Consider the following 19659-nt stretch of genomic DNA (forward strand, 5'->3'; position numbering starts at 1 on the left):
TTGCCATTTTAATGTACCAATCGATGCAGTTATACCCGTACTTCAGCACAGTCTGAACGGAATTGTTATGAGTGTAGCAGCGTATCTCTCGATTCTTTCTATTTCTGTTGACAGAAATAATGATGAGTCCAAACAGTGGAGCAGCGTCGCAATATTTGGTTGTATGTGACGTCCTCAACAGATATATTAACACGTTGACAACAACGGTATCGTCCTGGCTGGATCTTTATCTTGAATTTTATAAATATTGTATACCACTCACGTGCGTCACAGTACATATAGCATTCACATACAGCAAAGGAAGCAACTAAACATTAATATTTGATAAATGGTTCAAAATATCGAAAGAAGGTTTCAGCAGGTGAAGAGGAGATATAGCAGTTTCTTTGTTGTACAACTTAGTATTTCCTTAACTGCAACACTTTGCAGCTACGCTAATTTTCCTCCGACATTTCTGAGTAATGCCAACTCCTAGGAAACATACGTCGTAATATTTTACCTAACTCGATTATATTTAATATGTGCCCTCTCGGGCGTCTGCGGGCGGAGGTGACTGCCTCTTGTCGACAGGATGCAGAGTGAAGCAATTTCAGGCGGAAGCTCCACCTTTTTTCTGTATGGTGTGCCTACCGGCATGTGGGATGTTTGCTGCCGTGTGAATGTAATCGCCACTGTGGCACAATGCCCACGTCCGGGAAGTGATCTGTCACTTTTTATGAGTTGATCGTCACACTTCTCGAATGTAGAGTTTGTTGCGCCCGTGAGTGCAACTAACGTGTCAGAGGATCCTTCTTTTAAAGTGATGGTCCTTTTTGGAGCAAAAAATATTCGTCCTAGAGCGCTCATTCGATAAACAATGCTTAGCTGTATAGATAGGAAGAGTATTTCTCTTCAATTAAGAATCGTTTCATAGAAGTCAAATTTCACATCTAACATTACCACCCATTTAGGTCTTAAGGCAATGCAGAGCAGCGATACGCATGCAATAAAATGTAATACTCAAAATACTTTTTTTTTTACAAGACCTTGTTAGTACACGATTTAGACTTCCTTAGGAATCTCCCAACTAGTCTGAGTTTAATACTTCCCATCTCGGTTTCCTGGTTATTAGCGCAGAGTACACCTTCTGCGTGCTACGGTATCCGTGAGCTTTGTTTCTGGGAACAAGACGACCATTGTGCACAGAAGCGTTGTCAGAAATTTCGAAGACAGGTAGTCGTTCCATTAATACCTCTACACCACAGAATGCAATTCAAAAATCACGAGTTTCCTTCGGAAATATTCATCGTCCTCATTTTCGCCCTTAGTATTCGGCTGGATATGAGAAGACGATTTCTCCCGCTTCCACGGATTTTCCCGTGCCTGCTTTCCATTTCAGTCCTGAAGTACTTTCACCGCCTAGCCCTACTGCGGTTCTTGCTCTAGCCCCTCCCCGCGAATGCCCGTGACGGCGACCTAAAGGCTGCAGCGGTAGCTGTTATTCCAGCGCGCGCGCGCACATCCATCCAGCCACCCACCTGCGGACTCCGGCGTCTTGGCCTCCGCCTGCAGGGCCGTCGCAGCCGCCTTGCTCCTCTCCAGGAGCAGAAGCTCCAGCGGCTTGTCTCCAGACAGTGGCAGCTCCATCGCCCGCAGCAGACTGAAAACAGCAACACACTTTAGACATGCCCACTGACTCCGGGTAGGCATAGCTATATGATGGGCAGTGTAAGGCTTTAAGGCTCGAAAGAATAAATTTACATAATGTTGTATTTGTGCGTGTACGTCCTGGTGCACATTAAAATGCCCACACCACTGTACCACAGTAAGCAGCTAGAGGAACCAAAACAAAATTAGGTAGTAAGTCTCCACTTTGGCAACTGCCTGTGCCATTTTCCTTTGGTTCCTCTTAACAGCGTGTTACGGTACTGTGGTGAGGAGATTTCAACGTGTACCAGAACTGCAAACATGTACCGGGAAATAAACCCACGATTATATTATATAACTCTATTTTTTCGAGGTGATGATTAAAACATTATGACTACTACTCGTGCCGCACAGTTAACAGCACAGAACGCCGATAAGGTATCACGAAACAAATACAGGGTTATTCAAAAAGTCCACAAAGCACTCTTTAGACTACGTGTACTTCACTAGGCTTGGCTATCCGTAGAAGACAGCAAAAGCAATCTATATTTCATAAAATAAAAATTAACTAAACGAGATGTATATTTTTGAACAGCTCTGCATTATAAAACAATTCCATTTACAGTCACAACTGCAAACAAATTCTCCAGCTATAATAGTTTTTGCTGTCTTCTGGTAGCCAATCCTGGTGTGACTTTTGATTCTTCTGGGAACGTTGTATTCACTAATCTTCAGCAGCTAAACATCTCACCAGCAGCTGCAAGTACAGCTGCGAAAGACTACTGGAGACGAGGAGTCGTAAGACTGTCCTGGTAACATATTCAAGTCATGATCTGAACGAGGAGAAAATCGATACCCTGGGAAATGAAGCACTAATATTACAATATCGCCAACAACTGCCATCTTCACTGTGAAATTCATGACATTCTCGAAGCCTATGTCTTTCATTAAATGCTCTAATGGTTTTAAATTCTTACGGAAATAGGCTGCGTCTGTCACTCTCTTAGATGTCCGTTTCTGGAGTAATAGTTTACTGTAAAGCAATATCTTTGACGCGCATAGTATCTGCTGCACGAATCAGAAAAAAAGAGGAAGTTACAGTTAGTATTTCGTAGACATCGAGGCCTGTAGCGGCGAAGTATTTGTTCGTATTGGACAAGTGCAGGGGTAAGAGATCGACGTGGCTTTAGCTGTGAAGTAAACATAGTATTTGACACCAAGAAATAAGGAGAATATCTACCAATAATCGGAATATAGTAACGAAAAAATGGTAATAAGGCCCATGAAACAGCAGAGAGCAACTTTAACAAAGAAAAGGATAAGATAAACTTCAAAGTATCTTTTGATTACCCTTTCTAGAAACGGCATCAGAATTTACCGAATATCGATACTATCTAGACACAGACGTCAGTGAAAGCGGAGTGTTCCATCGTAAGTTTCCGTTCTGTATGGTCTCTTTCCATCCGAACAGGGGAGAACTTCCCGCGTTCCTTAGATGCCAGGCGTTTTTCCGATAACTGCCAATCGTCTTTCCTCTCCCACATATTAAATATTTTTACTCGTCCTCGCCGGAGGTGAAAATTTCTCATCGGTTCTCCCAGTTATGAGAAAAATTTTACGTGCATCTTGCTCATAAGGAAACCAGCTTTAGCAGCTGAGAAGCAATTTCATTTTACAGCGGCAATATCGCGTCGTACGAAGACACACAGTTTTGCTGTTTTCAGTGAGAGACAAAAACGCATTACGTCTAAGTTGCGTTACAGAAAAACCCAAAACTCGGTAGACTCACTTTTGCCATACCTATTATGGAATATTTATAAAAGGCAGAAAATCGGTTAACATCATGCTTCATATGGAATGTTTAAATCTGTTCCATGCTAGATGGTCTGAGTCCATATTCTCAACTGGTGTGTCACAACAGAGCGTGGAAACTCGTATCAACATGGCCCACTAATCTCGTCAAACTGTCGCCGCAGTAAGCGTTTTATCCCGTCTGAAAACGTAGTCCCACAAACAGTTGAATTTGGTCAGAATTTTAGAAGCTGTGCAATGCATACTTCTTTGTGTAACTAAGGAGGACGTATTTCACAAGCTCTGCGCACCAAGTGTACAAAAAAATGTTAATACAAGTGTATTTGACATCATATCGCGCGCGTTTATTCGGCTTAACGGCTTTCCCTGTCAGCTTCGCTTCTCTGCTATTCCGCTCTCGTTTGTAGTCTTTGTGTGACGTTTGAGAAATTCTCGGGATTTTGAGGAAGAGCAAATGTACGAGTTTTCCTGAAGACTTTACGACCTACGCAAATCCGCGATGTAAACATGGAACATATTTCGTCAGAGATGAACTTCGAACCGATTGGGCAAACTTGGTTGCCGCCGATGTTTACTGTTCTAGAAATATGTTGTATTATGTCATTCCGGTTAGCTGTGTGAGCTTCTATAACCTAAATGTCATGCTTACCCAGTTCATAAAAAGTGAGAAATGTCCGTGGAATAAAATAGCTATGCAATAATAGAACACTAGAAAATAACTCGAGCGGAGAGAAGAAAAAGACAATGACGCCGAACAACCTACTAGCTTTTTTGCACTTATCTAGTGTTACAGAACGTCGTTGGAAACAAATTAAAAACAGCAGAAAACGGTTTTATTTAAAATCTTTCATGGGAGCTAACTCCACAGATGAATGGGTGAACAAAATTTAGCTAAGGTGGTCACTGTCCTATGGGTCGTCAGGCACATTTCTTCTGGTATTTCATTAGATGTTCAATCTTGCAGTGTGTAGCCGGAATCAGCCCAAACAAATACTGCTCATTAAGTCTCCATGTGACACTCAGTTTCGACGGAAAGTGTCGGTTTATTTTTCCGTTACAAAAAAAAAACTAATTTTTAAATCGGAATTTTATGTGCCACTTCGTCAGAGCTGTTTCAAATTAGTCCACTGCAATATTCGTTTCATCAGTATGTATTAACAGGAACAGTAAAACACGAAGAATAACCTAGAACTCCAAAAGCGACAGAGCAGTGCTGCTGCGTGGGAGTAGCAGTCAGCAAGGGGCATGGCTGTGCTCTCGCTCCTGGAGTACTAGTTTTTCTTCGTGTTTTACTGTTCCTGTTAATACATACTGATGAAATGAATATTGCACTAGACTAATTTGAGACAGCTCTCTCGAAGTGCCACGTAAAATTCCGATTTAAAAACCATTCTCTTTGAAAGGGGAAACCAAACGACGCTTTCCGTCGACGCTGGGCGTCACATGAGACACAACGAGCAATATTTATTTGATCCGATTCCAGCAACACACTGCAAGAATGAAATCGCAAATGTCTGTCGTAACACCAGAGAAAATGCTCCTGACGACCCTTAGGTGAGACACACTGCATATTGCAAGTGAAGTGACTCGTAGTTGAACATAAATGGTGTGAAGGTTGCGAAAAACGAATATTTTGCTCCTAAAACGGTTGACGAACGAGACTGAGCGTGAAGAAACGTAAGAATTCTAACATGTAAGGCACTGAATGATAACTACACGGAAGGAAGTTAATATACAGGTTCGATGCGTGAGGTGTTGAACGCAAATACGTATCGTAAATTGAAATCTACGACAGAACATCAGCGGGAATTATTAAATATTCTTTACAGACAGCCGAAACTACTGGAAGATGTTGCAAGTTTATATTTTTACTCGAGAGAGGAGTTAGTCGTTGCATACGTTCCTAATAAATTGGACCGAACAAAACGCAGGTTGTATACATAATGCCTGAAGACAACATGCATAGTGAGTTTCGGCAGTGTAATCTTTAGCCAAACTGATGGTTGTGACAATAAAAGTTCCGGCGCGCCGCGAGGTCACTGAACGCAATATTTTATTTGCTCGCTTCGTGGCAGCTCTCTCTCTCTCTCTCTCTCTCTCTCTCTCTCTCTCTCTCTCTCTCTCTCTCTCTCTCTCTCTCCCTCCCTCCCCCCCACACACACACACCTCACACCCTCGTGGCCGTCACACGTCGCCCTCCCCCCCATCAATACATGTGCTTTCGGCAGCGAGCAACAGGTGAGAGCGCGAATCAACCGAGCGTCACGTCACATCCGCTGGCCGATTTGAGCACTACGGTAACAATGAAGCGCTCCCGATCGCTCGCCGTGATGAGTCCCACAGGAAGTGCGGGGACTCATATGAACGACGAGCGCCAGCATACACTAAATTAAATGTATGTGCGAGACACTGTTCCATTAGAGTTATTGTGCTTTTTGTTATTTCATCCACTTCGCAGCTCAAAACGGACATCGGACTCGGCAACCGATTGGCTGTCTTTTGTCAGCTGCCAAAAAGCAACCCTTCCAGACCTTGCACAGTTTTGCTCCTACCAATCTTCGAAGAATAATCAGATTGCAGTAACTAGCAGTATCTACGTCAAGGGGGAGCTCGTTACTAGTAAATCATACCGTAGATCTTATTTTATTACAGTTTGGAAATAATATTCACAACCAAATGGACTTTACGATAATTTGGAAGAATATAAACCAAGAAAAACGCATTTCATGTCATCTTTTCACTCCACGATATCTTTTCTTTGCCCCTTTCTGGACTTACTCCGCCGTTTGCTCACTGTGGGACGGACACTTTATTCTGCGACCAACAGTCTTTACACATATCACCACTCCTTCAATGTATCATGTGCTCTGAAGGATAATGGCCCGCTGCTGCCATTTCCGAATGTGCAAGAAAGATTAACCTACACAATGAAGGGAGGAATGAACTGAGATAATCTACAGAAGGCGTAGAAAGTGTTACTGAGGACCAAGAAACTCCACTTAAGCTTAGAGGTCAGTGCTCCTCATTTTTCTGGTTAGCGATACAGCTGTCACCTCAGCTGTTTTTGAAATCAGACAATTTAGCGTAGTCACAGCTGCTTTTATGAGGCAGTGATTATCCTCCTATGGCAGACACCGTTGCTGCTAGGCGGTGGAGTGCATCTGCTCCGGTGAGGACTCACCTAACCTCCCGCTTGAGGTCATCGTAGTCGCGCTGCTGGTCCAGCCTGTTCTCCAGGCGCGCGATGTGCTGCCGCCGGTGCTCCAGTTGTTCCTCCAGGCGCGCCACCTGCGCCGCCGAAGACTCCTGCAGCTGCGACAGCGTCGTCTGCAGCCGCTGCACGTCTTCCAGCAGCTGCGCGATCTGCAACACGGCGAAGCCCCGTGTCACACACACACACCGCTAAAGTCACGAGTCCAGAGAGGCCCGTCGGAGGTTCGAGTCCTCCATCGGACATGACTCTGTGTGTTGTCCTTAGCGTAAGTTAGATTTAGTTGTGCGTAAGCTTAGGGACCGATGACCTCAGCAGTTTGGTCCCATAAGACCTTACGACAACTTTCCAACTTCCAGAGAGGCTGAGCTGCAGACCATTTCCGACCATCCAAATACTTGGTAAACATTTTTGAAGACAATACCTTTAAGCTGCGCACGTACTATTTATCATTAGACCAGAGTTCAGGACTAGCCAACCATCACGAATCGTATATTGGCACTAGTCATATCCAAGAGGGCGTCACATGTACTTTCTATGCACTACCAACTTTCACTTTAACAAAGGGGAAATCTTGGTCGCGCAAGTAGTATAATGTGTACCGCGGAGCACCAAAACATAAGAACCACTATAATCATACGTACTATAACACCTGTCGTGTGCATCTCTTCACCATATTGCATCTGAGACAAGGTTTCTGATGGTCACAACTACAAGTGTGCTACTGCGTTTGGAAGCTGAAATTGAAGGAGAAGAAGCAATAACTTGGATATTTGCTGATGACATATAAATTACGCCTGAGACATCAAAGGATGTGGGTGACCACAGCTGAGTGGAATGAATAGTGTCTTGAAGAGAGATTGTAAAATGAATATCAACAAGCGTAGTACAAGGGCAATGGAATGTAATCGAATTAATTCAGTTGATAATGAGGTAATGAATATAGTACCTAGTAGACAAAATCAAATGGCTCTGAGTACTATGGGACTTAACTTCTGAGGCCATCAGTCGCCTAGAACTCAGAACTACTTAAACCTAACTAACCTAAGGACATCACACACATCCATGCGCGAGGCAAGATTCGAACCTACGATCGTAGCGGTCACGCGGTTCCAGACTGTAGTGCCCAGAACCGCTCGGCCACCCAGGCCGGCCCTAGTAGACAAGTTTTACTATTTTGGGAGGATAATAACGGACATTGGCAGAAGTAGATAGAAAATAATATACAAACTGGCAATACCAAGAAAAGCGATACAGAAAAAAACAGAAATTTGTTAACATCGAGTATAAATTTAAGTATTAGGAGGTCTTTTCTGAAGTCTGGTCCCTTTAATCGCCCAAAACCAACCAACCAATCTTTTCTGAAGGTATTTGTCTGACGTGAAGCCTTGTACAGATGTGAAACATGGACGATGAACAGTTCAGTACAAATTTTTGCTAAGAACAATGCTGAATATTATTTCGGTAGGTCGGATCACACCAAACGTTGGGCTGGTGACTGCTTTACTCACTAGATCGGATAACTAATGAAATGGGCAGAAAAATAAAGTACGACACGACTCGACTCAAATGCGGGCTTCGAGGAATCGTCAGGTTGGTTACGGAGGGATGTTTGAGGGTGTAGAAATTGTAGAGGGAGATTAAAGAACGACAGAGTAAGCAGGTCCAAGCGAATGTAGGTCGCAGTAATAATGTAGTGATGAAGAGACTTGCATAGGGTGAACTACCATGGGGAGATGGAGCAATCCAGTCTTCGGATTGAAGACCACAACAACAAACACTGTATTTGCCTCCGTAAGAAATAGGAACAAATTGTATAATAAATCTCGTTCACTTCTCTCTGTGGACAGCTTGTATTTTTTTTAAATTGTTTCCTGCTCTCTGCACTACCACATACAACAGTACAAAGTCATTCTGTCTTGGAGGGAAAAATAGCATAAGCAGAGGGGGAGCTCAAGAAGTCAGGCTCGTGCAGCGGAGGAAAGCGCATGGCGACTGTGCTAGCCGCAGCCTCGATACTTGCCTGTGAGGAGGCGGACGCTTTTAGGTTGGTCGAAAGAGAGAGAGAGGGAGAGAGAGAGAGAGGGACAGCATTTAGCGCCCCGCTAAAAGAGCCACGAACGGCAGTTTACAGCCCGCCAGGGGCGGTGGGCACACGTAGCGCGATGCGGCTCCCGCCTGGACGCGATAGCAGGAGAAACAACGGTGACTATAAAAGTGCCCGAGCTATGGGCCTTATTTCTATAATAACGACTCTGCGTTTGTCACCGGCCCACCGCGCCCTCTTACCCCTTTACGCCCGCATCCCTGCCTGAAGTAACCTGAGCAGGCCCGCCGGGGGGAGAGAGGGAGACGCAGAGAGAGAGAGAGAGAGAGAGAGAGAGAGAGAGAGAGAGAGAGAGAGACTGGGACGGAAAAGAAATAATGAAAAAAAAGGGAATGCCAGAGAGCGAGATGTTAGGACCAGTCGCACCCTCGACGCGATCTGAGGTGCCACGGAAAGGGAGACGGGGGAATGAGAGGGGAGGACGCAGAGATAACACAAGGATACATTTTAACTCCGTCCGAAACCCCACGCGCAGAGCTGGCGGCCCCCTCTTCCCTATAAGCAAACCACTTTTGCTTTCGTCCTTTTTTTTCCCTCTCCCCTGTCTCATTTCTGCTCCTGTCATTTGCAGTGTCTTCGGCGCAAACGGCAAACGTACAGACTTACACATCTATAGACGACGCGCGCACACTTATATGAACGAAATGGTGTACACCCGCAGAGGAGTCAGCGGCGTTGCGATCCCTTCCTCGACAGAGAGAGAAAGCTAAATGCGGAGGGGCACGAAAGAAAGGGTATAAAGAGGAGAAGCGCCCACCGTGGGGCTCGCCCGGAGATCTAGCGACTGAGTTGGCGCCACAGCCCCCCCCCCCCCCCCCAACCATCCTCAGTGCGTTTACGCATGCGAGAATGCGCAGAGGCTGCAGTGGCGGAGAAACCACGCAGCTCGGGCGAGCTTGCTTGCTTGTTTACTTACTGCCGTTAAAAACGATATGGCTATTGAACTCCCTCGGCAGGCTGACGCTTGCGGCAATGAGTGGGGGTGTGGAAGCGACGAACTGGCTGCAGTAGAGCTTGGGGTGATGGTTGGATCGCAGCGCGTTTGGCGGGAAAGGAGGACATCGGTGGTATTAGTGGGTCGCTGGTCCGGTGGAGGCAGAAGAACGAACTCTCTCCCCCCCGTCCTCCAGCGCGCATTGCGAATGAAAGAGACGAAGATGGGGTAGCGTGGATTTAGAAGTGGGATCAGAGAGGGATTACAAAGTCCGCGCAAGAAACAGATAGGCAGATAGGGAGAACGACTGGTGACCACTCGCGTGTGCACACAATAGGAGAAGCGAAGGTAAAGGCTGGGAGAAAGAGGAAGAATGAGCTACCTGCCGCATTCTTTGCGAAAGGAGAAGAATCCGTTCCCGAGCGCTGGATTCCAGATTGCAAATCGCCGCTATAGCACTACCCCGAACCCGTACGATCTGGTGTGTGTGTGTGTGTGTGTGTGTGTGTGTGTGTGTGTGTATTCTCGAAGGGGCCCACGTCCCTCCGCCGGGTCCATTTATTTTGCTCGGTGCTTGCTCTGCCTCATTCCACCCCCGACGTAGACATTTCTTCTGAACAGCGCTCGCCTTCTCAGTCTCAACTCTCCGTCACTTGCCACTGCAACCTTGTGTGTGTGTGTGTGTGTGTGTGTGTGTATGTGCGCACGCATAAATGGCGACGAGCGTCGCGCGCGAGGTAGAATCACTCATTTTCTTTTCCTCGGCGGCACCAGGCCGCAGCCCTATCAGTTCCTGCTTCGCCACCACCACCCCTTCCCTTAACGTGTCCGTCCTTCGTCCATTCCCTTTTCAGCCCGAATCGTTATTCCAGCTCCGTGTCATTTCCCAGACGTGACAGAAAACTAACTGGACGTTGCAATCCGCCTCCACGCCTCTTTTCTCTCTTTTTTTTTTTTCGTCTTCCGCTACGCCCCGATCCCACCCTTCCCACCTCCCCTCCTTTGTGTCTTCCCTACCTACCCCTTTCCTCCTCTCCCCTCTACACATTTCTGTGTCTCTGTCCGAGCGTGTGTTTTGTTTTGTCACCCCAGCGTCCCCTTTTTCTCGTCTCGGAGTGGGATGGATCCGATGCTTCCCTCCAACTCTTTTTGCCCCGTCAACCCCTTCTATAATCGCTGCGCACTGCGGGCTCCAACTTTTCTTGTCACGACCAGGACTGTGCGGTTGGGTAACAGACACGCACTTACTCTGAGACTGCTCTAGCGAGGAAAAGTACCGAATCCTACTGCTCAATTACGGGTTAACATCTCGCTATTTTAAGAGTGTGTGTGTGTGTGTGTGTGTGTGTGTGTGTGTGTGTGTGTGCGTGCGTGCGTGCGTGCGTGCGTGCGTGCGTGCGTTCACGACTTTGTCCCCTTATCATACTGTTGTCCACAGCTCGGCTACCACTATTCTGTTCGTAATCTAGTACACGTATCAACATAAGTTTCTAGCCTCTTCAAGAAAACGAAGAAATGACCGTGTGTGAGCTTCCTTATCTGTTTTAGTCTCAGCTTCTCTTGTACCTTAAGGTCCCTGAGGTCGACGGACGATCTGAACATAAATTAATTTTTTATATACTGCAATGGCTTCGGCAACACTAGTGAATAACATACAGTATTAATTGTATGACTTGAATGGTTAAGCACGTATTTCATAAAGAAGCAAATTACAGTAAATTTCTCTATAGCGTGACAGTATCGTGTACGGAAATGATATAAAGGAGGCATTGAAATGTTTTAAGAGCGTTAACAAAATGAAAAATCCCTTGTTAAAAAGCAAAACTGTGCACTAGTAACAGAAATGAAAGAATTTTTTTATCTAGAAAGGAAGTTGAATTTAAAATAACGCATATGGAGCAATGTAGCATGGTATGGGAAAGGTGGACCGTTAAAAATTAGAAATGAAGAAACTGGAACCTCCTGAAGAGTGAACGTCAGAAGGACGTGAAAATTTAAGGAAAATGAGAGTTGCTAGAAACAAAAAGCCTGAAAAGAAATCGATGAAAAACAGTTACGAGGAGAAGTGACTGTTTAAAGGGGCATGTGCCGAGTAAGGAACTATTCTGTCTGCACGGATTAATACAGGAGAAAAATTGTAGGAGACTGGCTAGCCTTTATTCTCTGTGGGACGGGTGCAACGGTGAGCACTCGAGTAGCAGAATTAGCGGTTTCGTATTATAACTCCGACTTTAACGGCCGAAAAGAAGCGTGCTGCACACCACCCATTCTAACTGCTCAACGTCGATTCAGACAGCGGATGGAGCAGCGGCAGCAGTCGTAGGTTGGACAGTATATCGTGTGGTCCCAGTACGCCAGAGCTAGCTGAGCGTGACAATTCGGAGTAATCTAATGAGGATACAGGTAACTGAAAAAAAAAAAGAGACGACAGAGGTTGGTTTGTTTTACTAATCGCAGTTTAGCTACAGAGGAACCGGTCGAACGTACACGCAACAGAAGACAAAGCTGATTGCTCGGCAAATGTCGGATTATTTGCATCGGTACAATCTTTTAGCTGACACTCACTTTTCCGCAGCCGTTCTTTTTATGTTACACGTCACGTTTGCTGATCACCGAGTAGGAGGGGGGCCGGGGGGGGGGGGGGGGGGGGGGGGAAGGTCTGTGACGTTGCGCAAATGAAAGGGAACTGGGAACCGAGAGGCGAGGGCGGCGAGGAAAAAAAATACACATAGAGACAGACACACACACGTGCGTACAGAGGGAGAGAGAGAGAGACGCGCAGAGTACGTGAGACAAGGCAGGTTGGAACAGAGATGCGGTCGCTCGTGGGGGCGAGCGGGTGCCTCCAGCACTCCGCTACGGTTACGCGCAAATGAACAGCGGCTGGAAATTACGTCATTTACAAGCAGGCTAAACAAACTGCGATGCGGCGTTAATTGCCCGAGTGATTTGAAAGTACGATGCGGCAGGGAGTTTTCTGCGGCCCGTCTGTCTATCCGCGCGCTGATACCGCCGGCACGGAGCAGCGTGGGGCGCCATGCGACGCCCGCGGCTGTTGAGCTTAGGACCCCCCCCCCCCCCCCCCCGGGTCTGCCCGGCCGATACAAAAGCGGGCGCTTTCCTTTGGCGCACCGGCCCGGGGGGGGGGGGGGGGGGGATGCGGCAGCGCTAGCTGTACGGGCCGATTCCAGCGAGCACCTGTTTCCCGCAGCGGTTAATCTCTTAGAGACTGACCGCTGCTGCATCATCAGTTGCGCCGTCTGCGATGTACAGCAGATACAACATTCTCGTGGCAGCGGTTTAGAAAAGCTTGGTACGCAACTGGAAGCACTCGGTAAAATAGGCTCTGAGGACAAAAATTTTGTCATCCCTTCCAAACAGCAACCTGGTCGCTTCGGAGTGCCGTAGATGGAGTAACAATGCTACCAGGCTGTCAAGTAACCCTCCACCGCTAACGTAAATCTCGGCAGGGCAAGTCAGTTGTATAGAATCGGCACCGTAATACTGGTCAAAGTAGAGACGTGAGAGAAAGGAGCTATCGTGTTTTGACGTGCACACTACAACACAATTCATAGTGACGTAATACGGCGCCCTAAGAATATTGTGACCGACAGAAACCGAGGACGAATGCCACTCCCTGCCAATAACAGTCATTTTCAGACCAGAATGTCAGAGAATACAAGTCCATCTCATGCAGTTAAGCAGACTTTCCGAAGGGAACTTCATGCACTCGTCATTTGGAGTCGGGTACCTCGGAAAAGGCCATTGCTCAAAGAGGCATTTTGCCTATTTTCAAATGACTCGTGGCGTCGAGTGCACATGCGTGTGGGGGATTGTAGCTCAGGCCAGATATGGTTCTGCTGATGTTTCGGGGACTTTTCGTACAATGACTTGCGTCTATTCATTCAGATTTCTGTGAAAATCAAGTGTTGCCCATTCTTATACATCTCCATTATGAATATGTTCCTGTCTTCAAAGACGACAACAACTGTGTTCGCAGTGCTGCATGCGCCTGTTCCAGGCTTGGCTACACCTCAGGCAGTCATCAAGTCTGGTCGACTAAATCATTAGTCCTTAATCCTCTAGAAAATGCCTGTCTGGGACTATTTCGAACAGCGAGTGAATCTAGCAACCAACATACCCGCAATCTGCTAGCTCTAGTCATCTGACGACGCTTCAGCTGGATATGGCATACAGGAAGAAACTTTTAAATTACCTTCCTCGCCGATTCGGAATAATTATGAACGTTAGAAGAGGTTTAGAACATATTAGCGCAATGTCTCATGGGGGTGACAATTTTTTCATGCGGTGTGCTTATAATTCTTTTTATTTCCTTACATGTTGCAGTTGTTTAGATTCCGCAGTAGCCTTCCAAGACTCCACTGGATGATGCTGTCCCGAACTGTGCTCTTTATAGATATCGATCTGGTGCCCTAAATTGGTATAGCTCGCTGTCGAAGGTTGCCAAAAGATCGCCCGCCACTTATTCCGGAATTACTTCGGAGAGACAGCATTCCGCGAGCAATCGTTGTAGCGGACGGCATGACGTACGAGGGTAATGGAACGAAATGTTATTGTCTCCGAGAAGCAGAAGATGGGATGCGCTCTGCGGCGGCGGCAGCTGTTATTAGAAACCGATAGCTGTGACCTACAAGCTGGTCCTGCCCCGAGCAAGCGGAACATCTTGTCCGCTGGAAAGCGGGCGCTGCTGGCAAAGTGCCTCCTGGTCCCCTCCCCCCCTTCGCCCCTGCAGAGGGGTGGCGGTCCGGCAGAACACTTGTCGCCGCGAACACAGCCTGGCGCAGCTCGGAACTTCTTGTCCGTACCTCTGCACTAGTACGTTGTTGTGGTTGCACTTCGGAACCTCCTCTCGCATTGTACTCTCCAAGAGAGAACAGCGTCTTGGGGCCAAGTTTGTACAAGGTGCAAGCGGGCTGAATTTCATCTTAAACCTCCTCGTTATTGCTAACATCTACATCAGCAGCAATGTTTTATTCGGTGTCGGATAAAGGTGTCTTACCAACCTTTCTACATCCTACGATCTTCAACTTTATACCACCCAGTAAAATCTTGCCACTGCCCTGATACCGTAGATAAAAAGTTGTCGTCTTCTAGGACGTATCTTAACATGCAGGTACCCCAAAAGAATTTGTCCAGTCCATTGTCCATCAGTTCTTCAGGCTTAAAGCCTCGCCTATCTCCACCTCAAAAAATGGTTCAAATGGCTCTGAGCACTATGGGACTCAACTGCTGTGGTCATTAGTCCCCTAGAACTTAGAGCTACTTAAACCTAACTAACCTAAGGACATCACACACATCCATGCCCGAGGCAGGATTCGAACCTGCGACCGTAGCAGTCGCACTCCACCTCAAAATCACAAGCATAGTAACAATGTACTTTTCTTCTCTTACATATATGACCTTTCTATGAATATTGCGATGGCCTCTTTGCCACCTCAAGGATGGCTTAGTTGTTCACTGCTTATGGTCGCCAATACAGCGTGTCGCTGTTTCGAGTCAGGAGGACGGAAACGCTAAACCACGATATATATGATGATGCTTATGTGACAGAGCCATAGAGCTTGGCCGTTTTATACACGACACGCACAAATGTTCCTTCACATTTAACATATGCACGTTAGGAGTGTTAATTATTTTTTATTTTTTACGTAATTAGACTTCTGTCTTACGAGAATTACTGAGTTATTTTCAGGAGATAGCATCACTGCGAAAATAATTGTGGAAGAAGAAAGCGAAATTCACACCGCCCTGAGTGAGTACTAAAGATAATATGTGTAGTATTTCATTTCACGACGGAAAAATAATCCAAGATGCGAAGTTACAACATAAAACTTCAGGCAGTGGAAATAAAACTGCTATTTTAGTGCCTAATGTTCCGTTACAGTAACAGCGATGTGGACTATTTGTAATTAGTAGGCGACAAAAAAAAAGTTGTGGAAGACGGTAAGAGAAATTCATATACCTCCGTGCGAATAGTAAAAAAAAAAATTGTGTAGTATTTCATTTTATGACGATAACATAATTGTAAAGGGGAAGTTTCTTCGTAAATGTCCACGTAGTGGGAACAAAATAGTTATTTTAGAGGCTGTAGTTGTTCTGTTATAGTGTCTTATCGGTATACAATGATACTACACGGCGCTCCACTCGATGTCAAGGGGATTCCTGTGTAAATTAAACAGGATGAAACGTTAAGACCCGCCAAAAGATAAGAAGTTCTGAACTATTTTGAATTTCTACAGCAGCGTTGTTACCTCTTAAGACGTCTTTCCTCAAACATTTGAAGCATGCCAAACACAATATGCGCAGTTAGAGACAAGACTGGAAGACTTGTCATATGAGTTAATGGATTAACTATAAAATATAAGTATTCATATGTAGATACGGACGTTGCTTCTACATCCTCAAGAGCTTCAAAACCTAACGAGTGTACACCCGCGACCGTGCAAAATATTTTAATGTATCCGTTGTTACTGCATGAAACCCTCTTCACAGGATAGCCATATATACCGAGGACTTGGAACACAACTCGGGTGTGACTACAGTTTTACTCCCACTCCAGAGCCGCAGACGCGGCGAACAGAGTCTATTGTGGCAGTGCCCACAGGACGTGTAAGGCCGTCTCTGCAAAGGGATTCAGATGAACGTTGGTAAGACGATCACGCAAGTGCGTTAGGGTTGCCGAGACCTGACAGGCCTGTGGGGTGGGTACGGCAGGCGGCGGGCGAATGGAGGCGCTTTATGCCAAACCTTGTTATAGAATATTTGCATGCCGCCTATTGGAGGGTTGCGGAGGCCGCGCGGCGACCGACAGCCAGACAGGAGCTGCCGGAGAATCCAAATCAAGCCCGCCCCGCGCCCCGCCTCCGCCGCGCACGACGCCGTCCCCCTCCGCCTCGGCACACCTTCCGACAGCGCCGGGCCCGCTACAACCCTTTCCGCCTGCCTCCAATCTTGCATGAGTTATCTCAGCAGAACAATGGCAGCTTCTGTCTCTTTCTCGGGAGCCGCCGCACCGCGCCGCGCCAGATATTGGATCTGCCGGCTGACAATAAATACCTGCGCAGTCGGACGGAGGCAGCAGGTGTAGCCGGGTCGGCCGGGCCCGTGCTTTCGCGTCCGGAGATGCCATCTCCCGACAAAGGCGGCAGGCGACGCCGCTTAGACCACCAGTCAGGTTATCGATCAGCAACTCCGCACCCTATTCCTTATATCGCACTGCCTCTCATCTGTACCTTCCGTCCAAAATGTACTGCAAACACTGCGGGCGTATTGGGAGACTTGATTTCCTTCCAATAGGTTCAGGCAACCAGCGGATGACTTGCGAGGATCTACACTGTACGCCTTTATTCGTATGATCCATTTTAGATCACTGCGCGATATATCGATGTGTTTAGATCAAAATAATTAAATAAATGTAGCGTTCGCAGGCATCGTATGTAGCGGACACGCCGACCATTGCAGTTTATGTACAGATAAACCACCACAGTTGCGTATTGTTTGATTTATTAACTAGTTTCGTTCATTGTACGAAACATTCTGAGATATTTATTGCCCTAGTTAGAGATTCAATTCCCCGTTCGGCACCATCATCAACATAGACCGTTTTCACCAGGGCAATGAATGAAAATTAGCACGTTAATCATCAAATGAAAACAAAAAAATATGCGACCTGTGGCTGTAATATGCACTTTCATTAAATAATTCTCTGGTGAGCAGCCAGTGGAGAAATCATCTCTATACTTCCTGCCCGTCACGTTCGTTGTGGAGTTGCGGGTGTGTGGCCGTACCATAGTGCAACATTTTCCAATGGTTTGGCCGCTACTATAGATGAAAGACACCAGGATGGGGAAACGCGCTATTGGTCCAGCACCAGTAAATATTTACATCACTTGTAAGATCTATTACGTCTCTAGTTCTGTTGTCATAGTACAAAGGTGCCATATGACTACGCTTCCGACCGAATGGCGTAATGTCAAGGACACGGGGGGTGGGGGGGGGGGAGGGGAGGGGGGGTTATGGGTATAAATAACATCACACCCACAAAAAAGATATTGAGAGGGGTATGGAAAATGAACAAATTACGACAAAAGAAAAACGGAAAAGTTCAAGAAAAATCTATCAAGATACTGTACCCGGAAGTATTAAATTAAAGAATAAAAACAGCCTTAAAGCACAGGAGTGGTGATGATTTAATATCTCTCTAATCAGCAAATGGCGTTCATAATATCAACAGTTCTGTGATGAGATAAAAGTAAAGGAACAATATCGAGAAAATATAAAATTGACGGATAAGAAAGGGAACATAAGAGGACACGAAAAAGAATAATGTGATACCATCAGCTGAAACGCGTAACGTAAGAGAGAACAATACCAGCAGCTGAATAATGAGATGAAAATCCATGGGGCGGAAAAAATTCAGTTGGTGTGACAAGATCTAAAAAATTATAATTTCAGTATGTTGGAATGTAGTGGCAACAGAATGAAGGTAACGTGCCACGGAATTAGTGTGGATTGGATGTACGAGAAGCATTCTACTGAAAAAAACGGTATTTTTGTTCACTTTAGTAAATCACTCCAATCTTTTGTGGAATTGAGACAGTGCATATCTAGGCGTGTATCGTGAATATAATCCGCGAAACACGGAACTAACTGCGATACGGGAGGAACTGAGATTCTGATAACTTCTGTCCGGATCGATCCTAAGTTATTATACAGTATATTACGATATCTGTGTCTCGCCTTTGCTTCACATTAACACTGGATGACTATGCCGTTTGTAACCCGGGTGAAACCTCGTAAGAGAATAGCAGCCAGTAAACGACCCGACTACGTCATAGTGTAAAATATTTCAATATACCACATTTACTGTATTTAAAACAACGACTAAGATGTACTCAAACGTTAGAGGTCGCTCTATGGGAACGTATAACAAGGCACGAGAAGAATAGCCAGTGTGTCTTTAAAAATAAATAGCAGACACATCAGTTTGGCAAAGTCGTCGGCAGTGGATCAATTGATCACTGTCTTCAGCATCGTGTGGTTGTAAAAAATTGCTGTCGTATTATCTTGGAGTGCTTTTGGGAAAGATAGAAGGAAGACGGAAGGGAAACGGAGCACATGCTGGGAATATTTCAAGGATGGGGAAGGAAATCGGTCGTGCCCTTTCAAAGGAACCATCCCAGAATTTACCTGGAGTGAGTTTAGGGTAATCATGGAAAACCTAAATCTGGATGCGCAAACACGGATTTGAGACTTCATACTCTCAAATGCGAGTCCAGTGTGCTAACCGCTAAGCAGCTGTTGGGAAGAAGGCCAAGGAGTTTTCGAGAAAGTCGCTTGAACATCGGTGTAAATGTAGCTGATTCCCATCTAGGTGGTTAGTTTGCTTTCGTCTGAGTGTCATCCCTGTTGTCGTTAAAATATAAGAAATAGGTCAAGTGTGAGTCTGGCAGGGGAACAGAAAATTTTGTATTTGTTCCTTGTGCTTTTCTACCGTTCCTCTCTAAAGGAGAATAACGACTGGGAAAGATAATAATTAGGGTTGAAGTTTTCCTTTGCTCTGAGAACACAAACAGCTAAATCTGTTTTTCGTTAAGCAGCACAACAAACTATGGAGGTTTGAGGCACAAAATTCGCGAGGTTGAGCAACAGGAGACGGCAAAGCAGTGGGCGGAGTTGCCTAAACCATTTACACTTGGGGACAGAGTTTAGGTGAGCGAAAGAAGGTTTTTAGAAAAGTACTGGAGGAGTAGGAGTTAAGTATTTAACGTCCCGTCGACAAAGAGGTCATTATAGACGGAGTAGAAGCACAGATTAGAGAAGGAAGGGGAAGGAAATCGGCCGAGCCCTTTCAAAGGAACCATCCTGGCATTTGCCTGAAGCGATTTAGGGAAATCACAGAAAACCTGAATGAGGGCGGCCGGAAGCGGGTTTGAACCGTCGTTCTCA

General features: G+C 46.0%; 1 protein-coding gene across 6 annotated transcripts in view; it reads right to left on the reverse strand.

The window, feature by feature from the left end:
• Positions 1-19659, reverse strand: part of LOC126284054 (homeobox protein cut) — a 422426-nt gene that overhangs the window by 54372 nt on the left and 348395 nt on the right. For all 6 annotated transcript variants that reach the window (XM_049982639.1, XM_049982638.1, XM_049982634.1 and 3 more), the window contains exons 3-4: positions 6620-6801; positions 1518-1639 (exon numbers count right to left, since the gene is read on the reverse strand). In XM_049982639.1, coding sequence (XP_049838596.1) covers positions 1518-1639; positions 6620-6801 — 304 coding nt within the window. The remainder of the gene's footprint in view (positions 1-1517; positions 1640-6619; positions 6802-19659) is intronic.

The sequence above is a fragment of the Schistocerca gregaria genome, chromosome 8 (genome assembly GCF_023897955.1).
Source record: "Schistocerca gregaria isolate iqSchGreg1 chromosome 8, iqSchGreg1.2, whole genome shotgun sequence".
Taxonomy (NCBI): domain Eukaryota; kingdom Metazoa; phylum Arthropoda; class Insecta; order Orthoptera; family Acrididae; genus Schistocerca; species Schistocerca gregaria.